Source organism: Dunckerocampus dactyliophorus, chromosome 20, assembly GCF_027744805.1.
Source record: "Dunckerocampus dactyliophorus isolate RoL2022-P2 chromosome 20, RoL_Ddac_1.1, whole genome shotgun sequence".
Classification (NCBI taxonomy): domain Eukaryota; kingdom Metazoa; phylum Chordata; class Actinopteri; order Syngnathiformes; family Syngnathidae; genus Dunckerocampus; species Dunckerocampus dactyliophorus.
In genome coordinates, this window is record NC_072838.1 from 14420029 (window position 1) to 14435795 (window position 15767).

Below are 15767 nucleotides of genomic sequence, written 5' to 3' on the forward strand. Positions count from 1 at the left end.
TATTAGCTAGCTAATCAAAATGGCAGCCGCAAGCTGTGTTATGCCGCCCGTTTGAGTGGTCGACTCTCAAAAATGTTACCACATTTTTATAGCTTTACAACTATAGTTTTACAGCCATAAAGCAATTGTAAATTCCTGTGGACTGAGACAACCTTTGGGGGAGAGATGTCAAGACGTTGTTGTAAGCCGATGATAAGTGATAGCGTCCTGTCTATACATAATATCATTCTTTGTCAACCAAGAGGTGGCCTGCCGTGCGAGCTAACGAATGGGTACAACAAATACAACGGTCCACAATTTTTTCTACTTTTCTTAGATGAATTTCTTTTCTCTTTTGAATGTTTGAACCTCTTTTGAACCCTTCCCTCCTGCCCAAGAATGCAAATGGCTGAGTCCTGTCGATCAATGCCTGACCTCATTCTCATTCTCATTCTCAAGAACCAGGACGTAGCCCGCTATGCTAGCTAACAGACAAACAAACACAAATATGGCACACCACCATTTGCTGAATCAGAAAGTAGCCTTCGAACTACTGGACAAACAAACACAAATCATTTTTTTCAATTTTTACTTAGTTCATGCTTATTCTTACTCGTACTTACTCCTACTGTAGTTTTTGACACGAGCTATCATCGCATGCTTAACTTTTTCATCATTATCAGCTTTTGAAGCGCTCTCTCCCTGAGGCTTTTTTTTTGTTGTTTAACCTTCCTGACTTTGTTTCCCCTTCCTTTTCCTCCCCATTCCCCTGGCCCCCTTTTTAACCCACCTGTTTAATCTTATCGCAGGCTGCTGCTAGTTGACATTTTATTCCCCTTTCTCTGCACACTACTCTTCTCGCTACAACCATTCTCCCACACCAGTCACTTTCAATGGGCTTTTTACACGCACGCATGCACGCACGCACGCACACACACACACACACAGTTATCTCATTTTTCTATCCCCTCCGCTTTCAACTTCACACCATCTTCTGTTTCTCTGCCCCCCACCCCCCAACACACACACACACACACACTATCTCTCCCCACCACATTGGTACACACCCTCTCTCCTTTCACACACTCTTTTCCCTCCCTCCCAGCTCTACACATTCACTGCCTCCCAGTCCTCATCTGCACTTCGTCCGATCGACATGCTGCCTCCCTCAGCTGAGCCACTTTAGACGCAAAACAAGAGATGGTAGAATAGAACTCTCCCCCTTCTTTCCCCCACCCCCAAAAAAGAGACCCTCATGATGCACTCCTGAGAAGATGTGAGGGAAGCCTGCATGGGGAGGAAGTGCTGGCATCTTCCACTCAGCTGTCCATCCGTCACATTTGAGCAAACTTTTTCTGGAAGAAGAGCAGTCTACCCATGTGGGAGGAGGCTCTGTGGACCCGCGGACGCTACCTGCTGGAGAAGAGCGATGGAGGCGAGAGCGGCGAGGGGCCGGACAGCCTCGGGGGAGAGGGCTGCCCGGGCTTCCAAGGGGAGGCGTGCATGGAAGGGGAGAAGCCCCAGGACTGGTTGTACGAGTCCTACTACAGGATGAGCCAGCAGCATCCGCTCATCGTCTTCCTGCTGCTGATCGTCATGGGAACCTGCCTGGCGCTGCTGGTGGTCTTCTTCGCCTCGGGACTGGTGAGTGAGCGTGCCCGCTGGCGCCAGACAGGAGATGTTTTGGCATGCATGCTTTTCATTTGGAAGTAGCAGTGACAACTTTTCACAATTATTGCCTCTGCTTGGTTGCCTTTCACCATCACTTATTCATTTCATTTTTGAAGTAAATAGCAAATTTAGCTTGTTTTTGTTCGTCTTGAAGTTTTTCTACTCTAGTTTTTCTTACTGTTGATGACTTTGGACTTTCAGCTATTTCAAAAAGATCCACTTGATTTGAACAAAAAAACAGGCATTTAATGATGATGATTTATTGTTAAGTTATGGAATTGTCACTGGAAACAATATTATTTTTAATTTAAAATAGTATAAAAATAAAACAATAAAGCTTATTATTTTTTTTATATTTTTTAATTTCCATTATAAATTATTTAATAATAATAATAATAATTTAATACATATAATGTTTTCCCCACTTCCGGCTTTTTCCTGTAAGGGGAGCGAGTCAATGGTTTTGGCCGGGACAAGCCTGGCCGGGAATCAAACCTGTGCCCTGAAAAAGCACACTGCATTGTTTTAATTATTCATTTATTGTCTATCGCATGCCAAGGATGATCCATTATTCAGTTAGGAAACGATAATTATGTGAAAATGATATGGGTCTTTTATTTTGAGTATAAATAATAATATATATACATATATATATATACAATATATGTATATATATATCTAGTGGTTAGCACGTTGGCCAACACAGTAACAGCCTGGAGATCGGGAAGACCTGGGTTCGATTCTCCCCTGGGCATTTCTGTGTGGAGTTTGCATGTTCTCCCTGTGTGTGCGTGGGTTTTCTCCGGGTACCCCAGCTTCCTCCCACATTCCAAAAACATGCAGGTGAGGTTAATTGGTGACTCTAAATTGTCCATAGGTATGAATGTGAGTGTGAATGGTTGTTTGTCTATATGTGCCCTGCGATTGGCTGGCGACCAGTCCAGGGTGTACCCCGCCTGTCGCCCGAAGTCAGCTGGAATAGGCTCCAGCATGCCCCCGCGACCCTAATGAGGAGAAGCGGTATAGAAAATGGATGGATGGATATATATACATGCATACATAACATTCATAGCACTTTTGCAGGTACTCAAAGCTGGAGAAATAATATATTAAATCTATATAACTATGCAATCTATTAACTAATATTATCTGCAATAATTATTTGTACCTCCCAAGGCGGTCAATGTCGATTGTGCTTGCACCTTCATCACCTTACAGAGGCTGTTTTGTCTAGTTTTTCAAAAAAATTCTGACATTACTTTTTGACGACCTAAAATGCTGCCAGTTGGTGTCATGTTGGCATTGTCAGTCACCGTAATAAGCCATAATAATGCTGAGCAAACCCATATTTTAAATGCATATTGCATCCATATAGTGACATCAAAGTAAGAGTGTGACATAAAGTTGTTAGATAATGAGGGATTCCCGCAGTAAAGCTGCAGCTCTCCTGATAGCACTATCTGAAAGTTGAATGAACTCACGCCTGTGTTCCATCAGTGCATTTTTTGGGGTTTTTTGAACAAGGTTTGAAGGAAATGCTGTATTATATCATGTTCTTATTATATTATTGTGCTGTATAGTACAGAGCACAGTAGTGATTAAATTGCACATGAATGTGTACGAACAGATTTTTCTCTTGCAGAGACGTTTTGGTTGATGGCGGCCATGTTTTTCAACTACTGTTATCCCTCGTTTCTCACAGTCAATTGGCTCCAGACTCGACCGTGATAAGTGAATTTCCGCGAAGTAGTGCTCCTCATTTATAAATCCAATATTTTTGTAGAGCATAGAAAACCTGCAACCTTCTAAATATATGTTTTTTAACATTATTAGAGACCTCTAGACATGAAATAACACCCCTATAGTCACCTTTACACTCATATTACCTAGGCCTGTCACGATAATCGATAAATCAATTCATCGAGGAAGATAATTATGATGCCCTCGATAAATTGACGTGTGTTTCATCTGCTCGTCTCTCTGTGTCACACAGGCTGGATGACAAGAGGGTTCACTCTGCATCTGTCTGTGCACCTTGGTTCTATAGTGGAATGAACGGAGAGAGTGAGCCGTCATCTCATTCTGTGGACACAGAGGGTTAGCAGTTAGCTTCGTGAGGCAGCATACGTTAACATGAATGAAGGCACAGAAGCGATGGTTTCTAAAGCGAATGCCACAGCCGATAGCCCCAGTGTGGGAATATTTCGGTTATAAACGGAATGAACAAGGCGAGCGCATGAACGCAAACGACAGTTTTCTCAACTGGGAAAAAAACTGCAGATGGAAATGACCCTCGGGCAGTGGAGCCTTCGTCCCGACAGTCAACGCTTACTGAGGCATTTGGTCAGCAAATATGAGCAAAACAGTGCAAAATGGTGCGCGCTCACAGACTGTTGCTCGCTACCATTGCAACCGCTAACCATTCAGTACGGTTATATGGCATATATGGCACACATTTTAAACAACATATGTACAGGCAACTTCTGTGTCAGGCTAATGTGGCTCACACAGGTACACTATACTTCAGTACCATCTAGTGGTTCAAATGTAAATTACACCTCTCATGACAATGAAAAAATGGCCTCAAAAATGTTGTTGATGATATCGATTATCAACGATAATTTGTAGCACAATTATCGACCAGCAAAATGTATTATCGTGACAGGCCTAATATTACCCAATATAGTAGACATGATAAGAGAAAAAATAAGATTTAGATTCATACATGCTAGCATTGGGAGAGTTTTTTCACTTCCTGTTCTGTGCAGTACTTCCTGCGGTGGCTATTGTCTTATCAATGCAACATTACTGACACCTAGTGACCAAAGTAGAGTACTACATATCATCACAACATCTTTGAAAGTGTCTTCTTAATGCCATATATTTTTGTTTTAGTCAATTTAGTTTTTTTATGCTTGAAAATGCTTAATTTAGGACAGAAATACAGCCGGAACAGTCCAGTTGCGATCAATTGAATGCTCTGACAATACAATAACCTGAATGAATGAGAATATTCACATGCGTATGCCAGAAATATGTAAAATTTGTGTAAATATACATATTTCTGTACTAATAATAGGCCGTAGTCAACCACGAAAGAGTGGTGATTTATTAATATTTTTTGGAAGACCATGATAGAGTAAAGCAGTGAAATTCAAAGCTTTAAGTGGCGAGGAACGACTGTAATCTTATTCAAATTTTACAGACCTGTGCTTGGCAGTCCCCTATTGGTGTTTGCCAAATTTCGTGGTGATTGGTCTAAACACCTGAAAGTTACAGTTGGTGTTTTGTAGAACACACTGAGCTGTGAAGAAATTTCAAGTCAAGCCGACTTATGGGGCGTAACTTTGGGGTTGAATAACAGCGCCACCGTGTGGTGCATTTGTCAGGAAAATAAGAGCACAGGCAGCACAGCTGGAGTGCACGTTTTGACAAATTTTCACCTTTTTGTGCGTAGCCATTCAGGAGTAGAAGCGATAGCTTACACAAACACATACAGTCATGTGACATGTAGCGCCCTTAATTGCATTCAGTACAATAAAGGCCTATTAAAAAGAAGAAAAAAGCAGCAACAAAATGTATAAAAATACAAAAATACTCTCGTGCAAGAGGGCAAGATCACTGTATGTGGCCTACATAGGTGATTGATGTTCTATTGTTTTTTTGTAATGTTATTTTTTGCGTTTAATTATGCGCGGCAACATGAGAGGGTGTGAAGCGCCACTTTAAAAATCACAACTGTGGGTTCGCCGAGTGGATCAAGAGCGGGACGAGAGTGCAGTTCACGGCTGCGCGGGCGGCGGTGCTTTTGTCAAGTGAAAACTATTGTTTGGACCATAAACACACGCCATTGTCTATGAAGTGCTGCTTTCTTTTTTTTATATAAATGGCATACAAAGGCATGCCCACTTGTTATTTATGATCATTTGGCTTCTTTAGCGTCATCGTGGAGGTTTTCTTCCTTTCATTTCACCGTAATCGTCGTGTTCCTGGAAAGTCCCAATCGATCATCTTGCTTGTATTTAAGATCAATCAATAGATTTCATGGCCTCCCCTTGTCACTCAATTTATTTCCCAGCACGTGTGCAGTGTTACTCATTATTTTTCCAATTTGTTGCCATCAAACGGTATTCCGATATGCATGTGTGTAGTCAGCCATGCGTGAATTTTATCAGGACAAAGAAGAATAGCAGGAATAAATGGAGTGGAGGTTTGGAGGAGGCGAGGATGTTGTTGTAAGCGTTGGACTTCTTTTCTTTTTTTTTTTATCAGGGAGCCCAGAGAAAAGTCACCAAAGCAGCACTAATGCTCCTAAAATGAAGTTTATCTTTCCCCGCAGATCAGAGCTGGGAGTGACTGAATGTGGACTCTATGGTGATGGAGGGTCCTCCGCCCATACTGTGCAAAGTCTTGTACGTGTTTGTTACTGTTTGGGTGTGTTTGTCTGAGGAAGTCTCTCGTTTCCTTCTTAAGCTTATCTGCAGTTTTCAGGGGGATAAAAATGGAATTGTAGATTTGTTTAGGTGTGGTTAAACAAGCTTACGTACACTCATGGCTTCTATAGTACACTTTAATGGCGATCAATACTACGATTCAATACAACGCTGTCATCATTTTCACCATTGATTATGACAGCGCTAATGTTGCGCCATTGGCTGCAGGTTCATATTTCAAGTGGTTTGGGATCGTTAGCAAGCTTAAAGATTTTGTTAATATTGATTTACAGCATCCACATACACCGATTTCATTCCGTCTTGGCGACATTTTGATGAACACGGGGAATAAAATGACATTTGTGGCGTCCCCTGTGGGTTGCGCCCAAAATACTCTGCAAGACATCCATGTATACAGATATCCAAAACATCTTAGAATCATTAGACAAATGCTCAATGGCTGATGTTGTGCTTGATGGCGGCCATGTTTTTCCACCAATCTTACGCAACTTTTACACACGTGCTTGTCAGTCCCCGAAAGCTGTGTACCAAATTTTTGTGGTGGTTCGGCTAAACCAGGGGTAGGACACCTATGGCTTGGGAGCCAGATGTGCTGCTGTTGATGACTGCATCTGGCTCATGTCTAAACACTATAAAATCTTTTTGTTTTTTGTTTTTTTTGTAATTGCTGATATTTTTAAGTAAAACATTACAAAAATCAGTGTTAACAATAACGTTCAAAATGTAAAACTTTCTTTTTTCAACGATCCTTGCCATATTTTCCAGGTCAGACACCAAAACGTGATTATTACTGGATAATGCGGTAGTCTACCTGGGTTATTGAGATGTCAAGACGTAAATTTCCCTTCTTTGATCAAATAGCCGGCTAGCTAATTCTGCATAGCCAACCCTTTTGGCAAAGAAGATGGCATAAAGAAAGAAAGATACGGAGTACGGTGCAAGACCGTGCAGCACCAGAAGTTGCACGGCAAGAGGTATGTTATTTATTATTGAATAGCTTTAGTATAACAATGTTAATAAAAAGAATAAATTCAGAGACTTATTATATTCTAAAATTGTTGGTCTTGCTTAAATATGCACGCATTTAGTTATATTCAACGTGGCTCTCACAGAAATACATTTTAAAATATGTGACTTTCATGATAGCACAGGTAACACAGTAGGGATGCCCGTTTTGCACAATTTTCACCCGTTTGTGTGCAGCGGTTCAGGAGTAGAAGTAGAAGTAGAGTATAAGTAGAGTAGAAGAGTTAGCTTACACCAGTGGTGTCCATACATACTTAAAACTGAAAGGGTGCAAAGGCCACTTTGATATTTTGTGAAATGCTAAAAAGTGATATACTGGATATTTCAAGAATAAACTGCATCTCAGCTTTGCGACGGAGGTGATCATTAGAATGAACTTCGGTGTTCGGTACAAACTTGGTGGTAGCCGCAAATGGCCTCCGGGCCGCACTTTGGACACCCTTGTCTTACGGTGTCTTTCTTGTTGCTGCTATATTTCACTTCTCTTTATTACTCTTTAGTCTTAAAAATACATGAAATCAACGTTGTTTATTTTCAAACAAGGAGGTCGAGGAGGGAGAAAACCAGAACAGTACCCTCTTGGCTGTGCTAGTTAACTCGGGCCCACTGCAGGCTAATAATGATAGCATGCATAGACTTTCCACACATTGTATTCATATTCTCATCAATTTGTCTTATCATTGCTGCTATTTGTACTGATGCACACCACTGATGTCTCAGTTGAAATGATCCCCTGAGGTGGTGCCAGGATAGCATTTGCAGAAAAACATAAACCATAGAGCGAGCGCTGTATGTCACAAAGACGTTGTTGTCCATTTTGGGGACATTTGGGGACAAAGTCCCTTGAGGATAGTGCATCCATCAAGACAACACTGGTACTTCATAGTAATCATCTTTTAACCTCAATCATCAACAAAACCACTAAAATGAACACCAAGGAGAGTTATGGATTAACTTTCTTTCAAGGGGATTTCCATATTTCCATTTTTTTCATTTTTAGTGCTGCTGCTTGTTTACAAAACCAAAATGTGAAAAGTGCATACATGGCGCCTTCTGACACAGTGCATTAGCTACATTTGTGTGGATAACTGTGAATAATAATCACATCAGTCGCACATCTTTTCATCCCATCATGCTGCTGCAGTATAATAGCTGCATGAGGCAGAGTGGGTTAAAAAGGGAGTTAATTGTTCTGGCTGGAAACAATATATTATAACAGACAGGCAATTTCATCCCTCTTTGCCACACTGTGAAGGAAAATGGCTTTTTAAAAGCTTCTACTGGCTTGAGTGTGAAACATACAGAGTGAACATATTACCACAAATAGATGATTTACTGTGCAAGCATGCAGTCTTACTTACATCCTTATCAGGGCTCTATTGTGCACTGCTGTGGTGTCGGTAGTCGTATCCCACAGGACCCCTGCGCCAGACCGTGACTCACACTACCTCAGCTACACTTTATACTCTCTCTTTGACCCAGGATGCTCTGCTTTTCTCAACAAGGCAATTCTTTGTCAAATGAGTCATTAGAGGCGTACAGGACGTCTCCTTGACCGAGACGTTCTAATTGCTGACATGCAATTGCTTATTTTAAGGGAAGATTCAGTGCATTAATTGGACGAGTGTGCATGTGTGCCTGTGGGTGTGTGTTGACAGCGTCAAAACGCTGACTTTGACCGTGCCAGCGCAGAAGTGATGCTGTAGCACATTCTCTAGGCTCAGACGCTCTTGTCTGTTTGCCGATCTGCACACCGTCTGTTCATCTGTTTGTGTCATATTGTGCCTCCGTCCCTGCGAGGACCGACTGTCCTCGTTAGCATGCAAAGATAGCGAGCGCTGCCCCACTAAAGTGTAAGGATAGGGCTGTTAGTTCAACATTGGTTGTCAGGTTTAAGGTGAACAAGTTGCAGTGAAAGTGTGGGGAAAGACAATTTAGTGGGATGGAGTTTGAACACCATCTGTTCTTGAACACCCACTGACTTCTGATGCTCCAATAGGATATACCGTAATTTCCGGACTATAGAGCGCACCGGTACATTAGCCGCACCCAGTAAATTTAAAGAGGAAGAAACAATTTGTACACATATAGGCCATACTTGTCCCTAAGCCACAGGTGTCCACGTCGTAACGTGGGACATTTAGCACACAGCAAGATGTTACACCAAAAGAGTTTTTTAAACTTTTCATTCAATAAAAGCTTTTTTTCAAACAGGAGCGAATAGTGCATGAAATCTGGCTAGTTAAACAGTGCTGAACAGTGCGTGTAACATGCTAGTTAAAAAAAAGTCATTCATCGCCGTCCTCATCCTGCTCCTTGGATCTAAAACCACTGAAGTCGTCCTCTTCTTCACAAGTGCTTCATAATTCCTTCATCACACACTTGTCGGTCTCTCTCCCTTTGAACTCTTTTGGAGTGGACGTGCTGGCTCAGAATGCCAGGTGACACACTCCAAATACCGCTGCCACCAATGTGGCGTCCGAGGTGTGGGGCGTCTAAAGTCACTTTTTGACAAGACAAACACTCACGAATTTGTACTCTTTTGGAGCGGGCGTGGTGGCTCCATTTATTCAACACAACGTGTGAGCACAGCGTATCACAACAACAGCTGCCTTTATATGACATCATCCATGTGTCCCACTTTCCAGGCATAACCAATCAACCTACGCTAAATCAAACTGTTACAGTAGTCCAAACAAAATCTGTGGTAATTCTACGCTTGATCTAACTTACTTAAGATTTGTCAGATCAAAACATGATTGCTGCATAAAGACTTCTATATTATAGCTGTTAGCATCTTCTACTTCCCGAAGCCACACTCTAAGCATCATGGGAACTGTAGTTTTAGCCATAAATGAGCCGCATCACTGTACGAGCCTCAAAGTTCAAAGCATGACACCTGAAATTACGGTATATGCTCAAACTCTTGTAAAGCATTTATTATATTAACTTCCATACTGTTGTAAAAAATATGTCAATCACTGTTAATATAAAAACTAGGACTGTCAAAAAATATTGCATTAATGATGGTAACAAATTTTTACGTCAACATTTTTTACCATCATTAACGCATGCTCATCATGGCAAGCCACACCTGTCTGTCACAACAGTGGACAGAGAGAAGTGTGGCGTCCCTACAGATGTACACAGTCTGACACCCTTTTGTTTTTTACTTTATTCCTACATTAACACATCACCAGCAGTGCATGTATCTCAAACTGTCTCTTTACATTTGTCCTCGGAACAACACTTCCTCATTCCCCACCACGAGCTGCATTCACAGACACCCCGAACATCAACGCAAAACAGCACTTCATAGGAGACCACTGGACGTCAGTGTGTGATAGCTACTAAAGTTCGTTCAAGCAATCTTCTATTTTCCACACCAAAAAGAGCAATGGCTAAGTTGGCCCAATTTAATTGCGTGGAATGATAGTGTGATGTCTCTTAGTTTTTCTATTCTTACTGTAACTGCGTTTGAAAATTTCTGTCCTGTTCTAAATAAATACCTGTAACTCCAGCCTTTAGCCTAGTTCAGAGGAAGTGCCGAGAGACATTGCAAAGAGATGAACACGTTATATTATGGTGTGTAGTTTCTTTCAGCTTGATTTGGAGCTGTTAATAAACATAGAGTATGTTAAATACACTGTATATGTATATAAATGCATATTTACTGTATATATGTGAATGTGTGTGTGACCGTATATACATAATTTTGCCCTGTCATTTATCTTTCTGTTCTTGCAGTACAGTAAAAATGGGCATACTGTATTGCAGACATACTTGCAAATGGTGATTAATCTTTCTAGTTGGTAAACTGTGATTAATCTGATTAAAAATGTGAATCATTTGATAGCCCTAACACCACCTGAGAATGGTGTAATGCAAACAGGATTTGCATCAAAGATCTGCTTTATAAACACTGTCGTCCAACAAGTGTAAAAAGAAGTTAACCACTATGACACATGACAACAATAAAACACTGAATGTGAGTGCGCTTATTTGTACGTCACTTTCAGTGTATGTCGTTTTTCTTAACACCTGCTCCTTCTTTTGGAATAAGCCAAAGAAAAAGCAAAACACCTGAGCAGAGTGCCTGCATCCTTTTGTGCATGTTGATGAGGTTCCAGAAGGTAAATTAAGTTTGTTTGCATACGGGTAATCTTTGATGGTGAAAGGGAACAAAAATAAAATTACTACTGTATTATTATTGAAAAGCATTACAATGCAATATTTTCCTTCCTTCCCAGAACACAGAGGACCACCTGACCTTTCTCATCACGGTGCCCACGGCCCTTTTCCTCTTCCTGTCCATCTTCATCCTGGTCTGCATCGAGTCCGTCTTCAAGCGGATGCTCCGCCTCTTCTCTCTCCTTATATGGGCGTGTCTGGTCACCATGGGTTACCTGTTCATGTTCTCGGGAGGGATACTCAGCCCCTGGGACCAGGTATGCACACACAAAAGGAGCAATTTCAATACAGTGACGGATAAGAGCGACAGCACAGCAGCGGCAACTTCCGATAAAACTGTCAGCTCCCATTGTATAGACGTCTTTATGCTTTTATTAGACACCTGCCTGCTAAATAAACCCATCACACACGTCATGCTTTTTACGCATCAGCCTGACTGCATGTGCATGTGCGCGCGCGTGTGTGTGTTGTCCTAAATGAATTGCACACGTGACAAGTGTTAATTAGGTCTGTTGCGCGCAGTCAGACACATTTGTCCTCAGTGCCAGACTCCTCCTCGCTCCACGTCTCAGGAATCCTATTTTCTCCATGTAGCGCCTTGTCTCCACGTATTCATCAAATCCCATTATCTCCCCACCTGCCTCCTCCTCGCAAGACCTCTACCACCCCCGACTGCCCCGCCCTTCTTCTCCTCCCCACATGACAATTCTTTCCTCCCTCCGTCTTAGACGGGGGATATTTTTGTCATCAGCCACCTGTGAGAGCATAATCAATTTGAATTATTAATCACCCCATAGCTGCTTCACACCTCCCTCCCTCTCTCCCGCTATACAGCTATATTGTATGAGCAAAATTATTGGGACACCTGGCCGACGTGAGAATACTTTTGTGAGAAGCCAAATGGCACTGACGATCATCCTATTAAAAAAAAAAAAAAGAAAGAAAAAGGACAGTGAGTGAGGGAGCACAGAAAGTGAAATTGCAGCTCCCTCTCAGTGGATTGCCAGGATTGTGATGACTGGAGCCCACAGAGCTAATAACGGCAAAAAAAGCAAAAGAGAGGTACATGGGCTTCTTGCTTGCGTACCATCTCTCTACGCACACATGCAGAGAAGCCTGTCAGACTGAGGCAGAGGAATGCCAGAGTTCGTCATGTCCACTTGCAAGCCCCCATCGAGATGCGTTAACCTTTTAGTCCGAGCTTTATTCAATTTCTCCAAAGGCCCCGTGTCTCTCTAGAGGGAGCATGACTCCATGTTGTCACAATTACCTGGCCCAATTTTAAATATAGCCTCACTCCCAAGAAAGTTTGGAAAGTACACAGAATCACTAATTGATTTATGCTGTACCACCGGCAACATTCTGTTCTGTGTGCCATCTACAAACTAATCCATAATGGCCACTTTTTTGGGTTACTGGCTGGTCCTCGGGATACCTACAAGTTCCTTTTTTAGACTGTTACGTAAGTCCAGTTCTGGTGTAAGTCGAAGCTTATATTTATATAAGCTCTTACTTATATAATACTTACTTACAGTATATACTTACTTACTTATACTTACTTATATACTTATATAAGTCACTCACACTGTACACCATGGGTGTCCAAAGTGCGGCCTGGGGGCCATTTGATGATTTTTGTTGGTCCACGACACATTTGAAAGTAAGTAAACTTCACAAAAAAACGACATCAGCAACAAAAATGGAAAAATCAAGAATGAAGTCAAAATATTAAGAGAAAAAAGTTGTAACCAAACTTTTTTTTAAGTCGTAATATTATGAGATACAAACTAATGTGAGTTTTCTTTTTTTTTTTTTTTACACATGCACGTTGTGACACCGACTCCCTTGAATCGAGTACTTGATTGACTTTAGTGAGTGACTGGAGTCAAAAGGAATGGAGTTTACCATCTCTAATACCAATTATGTTAGCATATTTTTGTTGGCATTTTGTTAAGGGTGCTACCTGCAAAGTGATCCATACCCTTTGGTGTTTTGTCAATGTTCTGAGTAAGGTACAAACCACAACGGTAAGGTTCACCATTGTTGTTGTCTGTGGCGTTTCCTCTTCTTTTGTGACCATTACGAATGCTAAATTTGCCGATTTGCCCAAGTTTCAGTAAGGGAATTTGTTCCCGCATCATTCTGTTTGTGCATATCTCAGAACCTAGCAAACAGGAAGCAATATGTGAAGACATGCGGAGTTCCCCAAGGGTCCATACTGGGACCAAAACTGTTCAACGTATATAGTAATGACATATGTAAAGTGACGAAAGTCTTAAAGTTAGTGCTATTCGCAGGTGACACTACTACCTTTTGTTCTGGTGAAAGCACACACGAGCTAATTAAAAAAGTCACAAATGAAATGACCGTATTAAAAAGATGGCTTGATAAAAATAGATTATCCTTGAGCCTAAATAAAACTAAAATAATTCTATTTCGTAATAGCAGAAAGGATACGCACACGCAAATGCAAATTGACGGTGTGGACATTGAAAGGGTGAACGAAAATACATTTTTGGGGGAAGATCATAGATGAAAAAATGAGCTGGAAATCTCACGTTAAAAATATACAGCATAAGGTGGCGAGAAATACCTCATGACCAAATAAAGCAAAACTTGTCTTTGACCAAAAATCACTCCATAGTCTTTATTGCTCTCTGGTATTACCATAATCTAACTTATTGTGTTGTGATGTGGGGTAATAACGATAAAAGTAATCCGCACTCGCTAAATGTACTGCAAGAAAGATGTTTGGATAATCCATAATGCCTCATATGGAGAACATACAAATCTTATCACAAATATAAAAATTTGCCGATCTAGTACATTTTCAAACAGCTAAAGCAAACAATAACCTGCTACTCAAAAATGTCATATAATACTTTTCAACAAGAGAGGAGAAATATGATCTCAAGGAAAAACTAAACTTAAAACACTTCCACACGAGAACAACACTAAAAACTACCACATTCCAGAATGTGGAATCAAATTATGGAACGGATTGAGTAAGGAACTCGAACAAAGCACCAATATGAGCGATTTCAAGAAATAGTCAAGGCAGTTGATGTTTGCAAAATACAAGGAAAAAGAGTCTTGAAAAACTGTGTACAAAATGCTCTGTCTAACCACTTCCACACTCATTACTCTTCATTCATTGTCAGTGCCCACCCATTATTCCAACTATGTTCTGTTATGTCTATTTATACTGATTATTATGTATTTATTATTAAACTGTTTATAATATATGACTATTATTTATTATGATTGTGGAAAAACCTTGACAATTATATTCCCATATAGTTACATTACCTTATCGTTTTCCTATGTATTAATTGGTAAAAACCACATATGAAACACAGCTAGTGGATAAATGTATTGCAATTGATGGGAAACGGATAACGGATAAATAAGCTTTACTTCTTCCCACTCCTTTTGGACATGTGTAACTTGTATGCATGTTCAAATAAATTAAACCATTACCATTGCCATCTGTGTTGGGGCGGTAAGAGAGCGGTACTGAATGAATGAAACCTCAGCCCAGGTTTGTGTGATCAGAGGAGTTGAGAGCGGAGGCGGTAGTAATCAAGTAAGCTGCAGCCAGGTGATGGCTGCTGCAGCTCCCATCTCGAGGTGTTTGAGGGAGTATTAGCATTCAGGTCGGGTGTGCGGCGGAGATGAAGTATGCCTGGCTAGCCTGGCTGACTGAGGCAGGTGACGCACCTGAAATTGGCCTGCCAATGTCAATTCCACCCAAATGACTGGACTGACCACACTCTCAATCTGCAGGAACACCCCCCCCCCCCCCCCCCCCCCCCCCCCCCCCACACACACACACACACACACACACAAAAAAAAACCCACCACCGCTGCTCTCATGTCAGCCTTCTCAGCGGTGTTGGTTCCCTTGGTAACAGAAAGTCGGAGCCTGCACGTAACACCTCTTTCTCTCTATATGTGTTGGAGAAGCAGTTCAGTCAATCAAACACTTATCCTCTGTTTTGGAGGATTGATAGAACACAACACAGTCAAAGTACGAGCAATGACGTCCTGGTTTCACTTCTACACCCTTTCAGAGACAAAAATACTTCAGAGGGATGCAACAACGGGGCTGCTGCTTCGTCGCTCTTAAGCAAGACTCTTTTTTTTGGAGATGCTGAAAGACACAGGAAAGCAACAGACAGGCAGGAAGGTCAGAGTTCATCTGGTGTCCACAGGCGAAACTGTCTTGTGTTGGGGTGTGTGACCAGCACAACAGGAAGGGGCGAGGTCACGACAGAGGAAGTCAGCATAGACGATGTCACAAGTCACACTTTGACAACAAGCCCCAAATATTTAGGACAGGCTGAAGGTTAGATCGTCCGTCCAAAACATTAGGCACACCTGCACAATCTGAGATTGGATGCAACAATTATTTCAGAAATATTATTATGGTATTTTATATTTATA

The 15767-nt window shown here is 41.4% G+C and overlaps 1 protein-coding gene across 3 annotated transcripts in view; it reads left to right on the forward strand.

Moving 5' to 3' along the window:
• The first annotated feature begins 1008 nt into the window (after positions 1-1008).
• The window catches only part of adcy2b (adenylate cyclase 2b (brain)), a 40602-nt gene continuing 25843 nt past the window's right edge, over positions 1009-15767 (forward strand). For all 3 annotated transcript variants that reach the window (XR_008567223.1, XM_054764229.1, XM_054764231.1), the window contains exons 1-2: positions 1009-1623; positions 11381-11578. Coding sequence is in view for 2 of the 3 variants with exons in the window: in XM_054764229.1 (XP_054620204.1) it covers positions 1357-1623; positions 11381-11578 (465 nt within the window). In the remaining variant the exon portion in view is untranslated. The remainder of the gene's footprint in view (positions 1624-11380; positions 11579-15767) is intronic.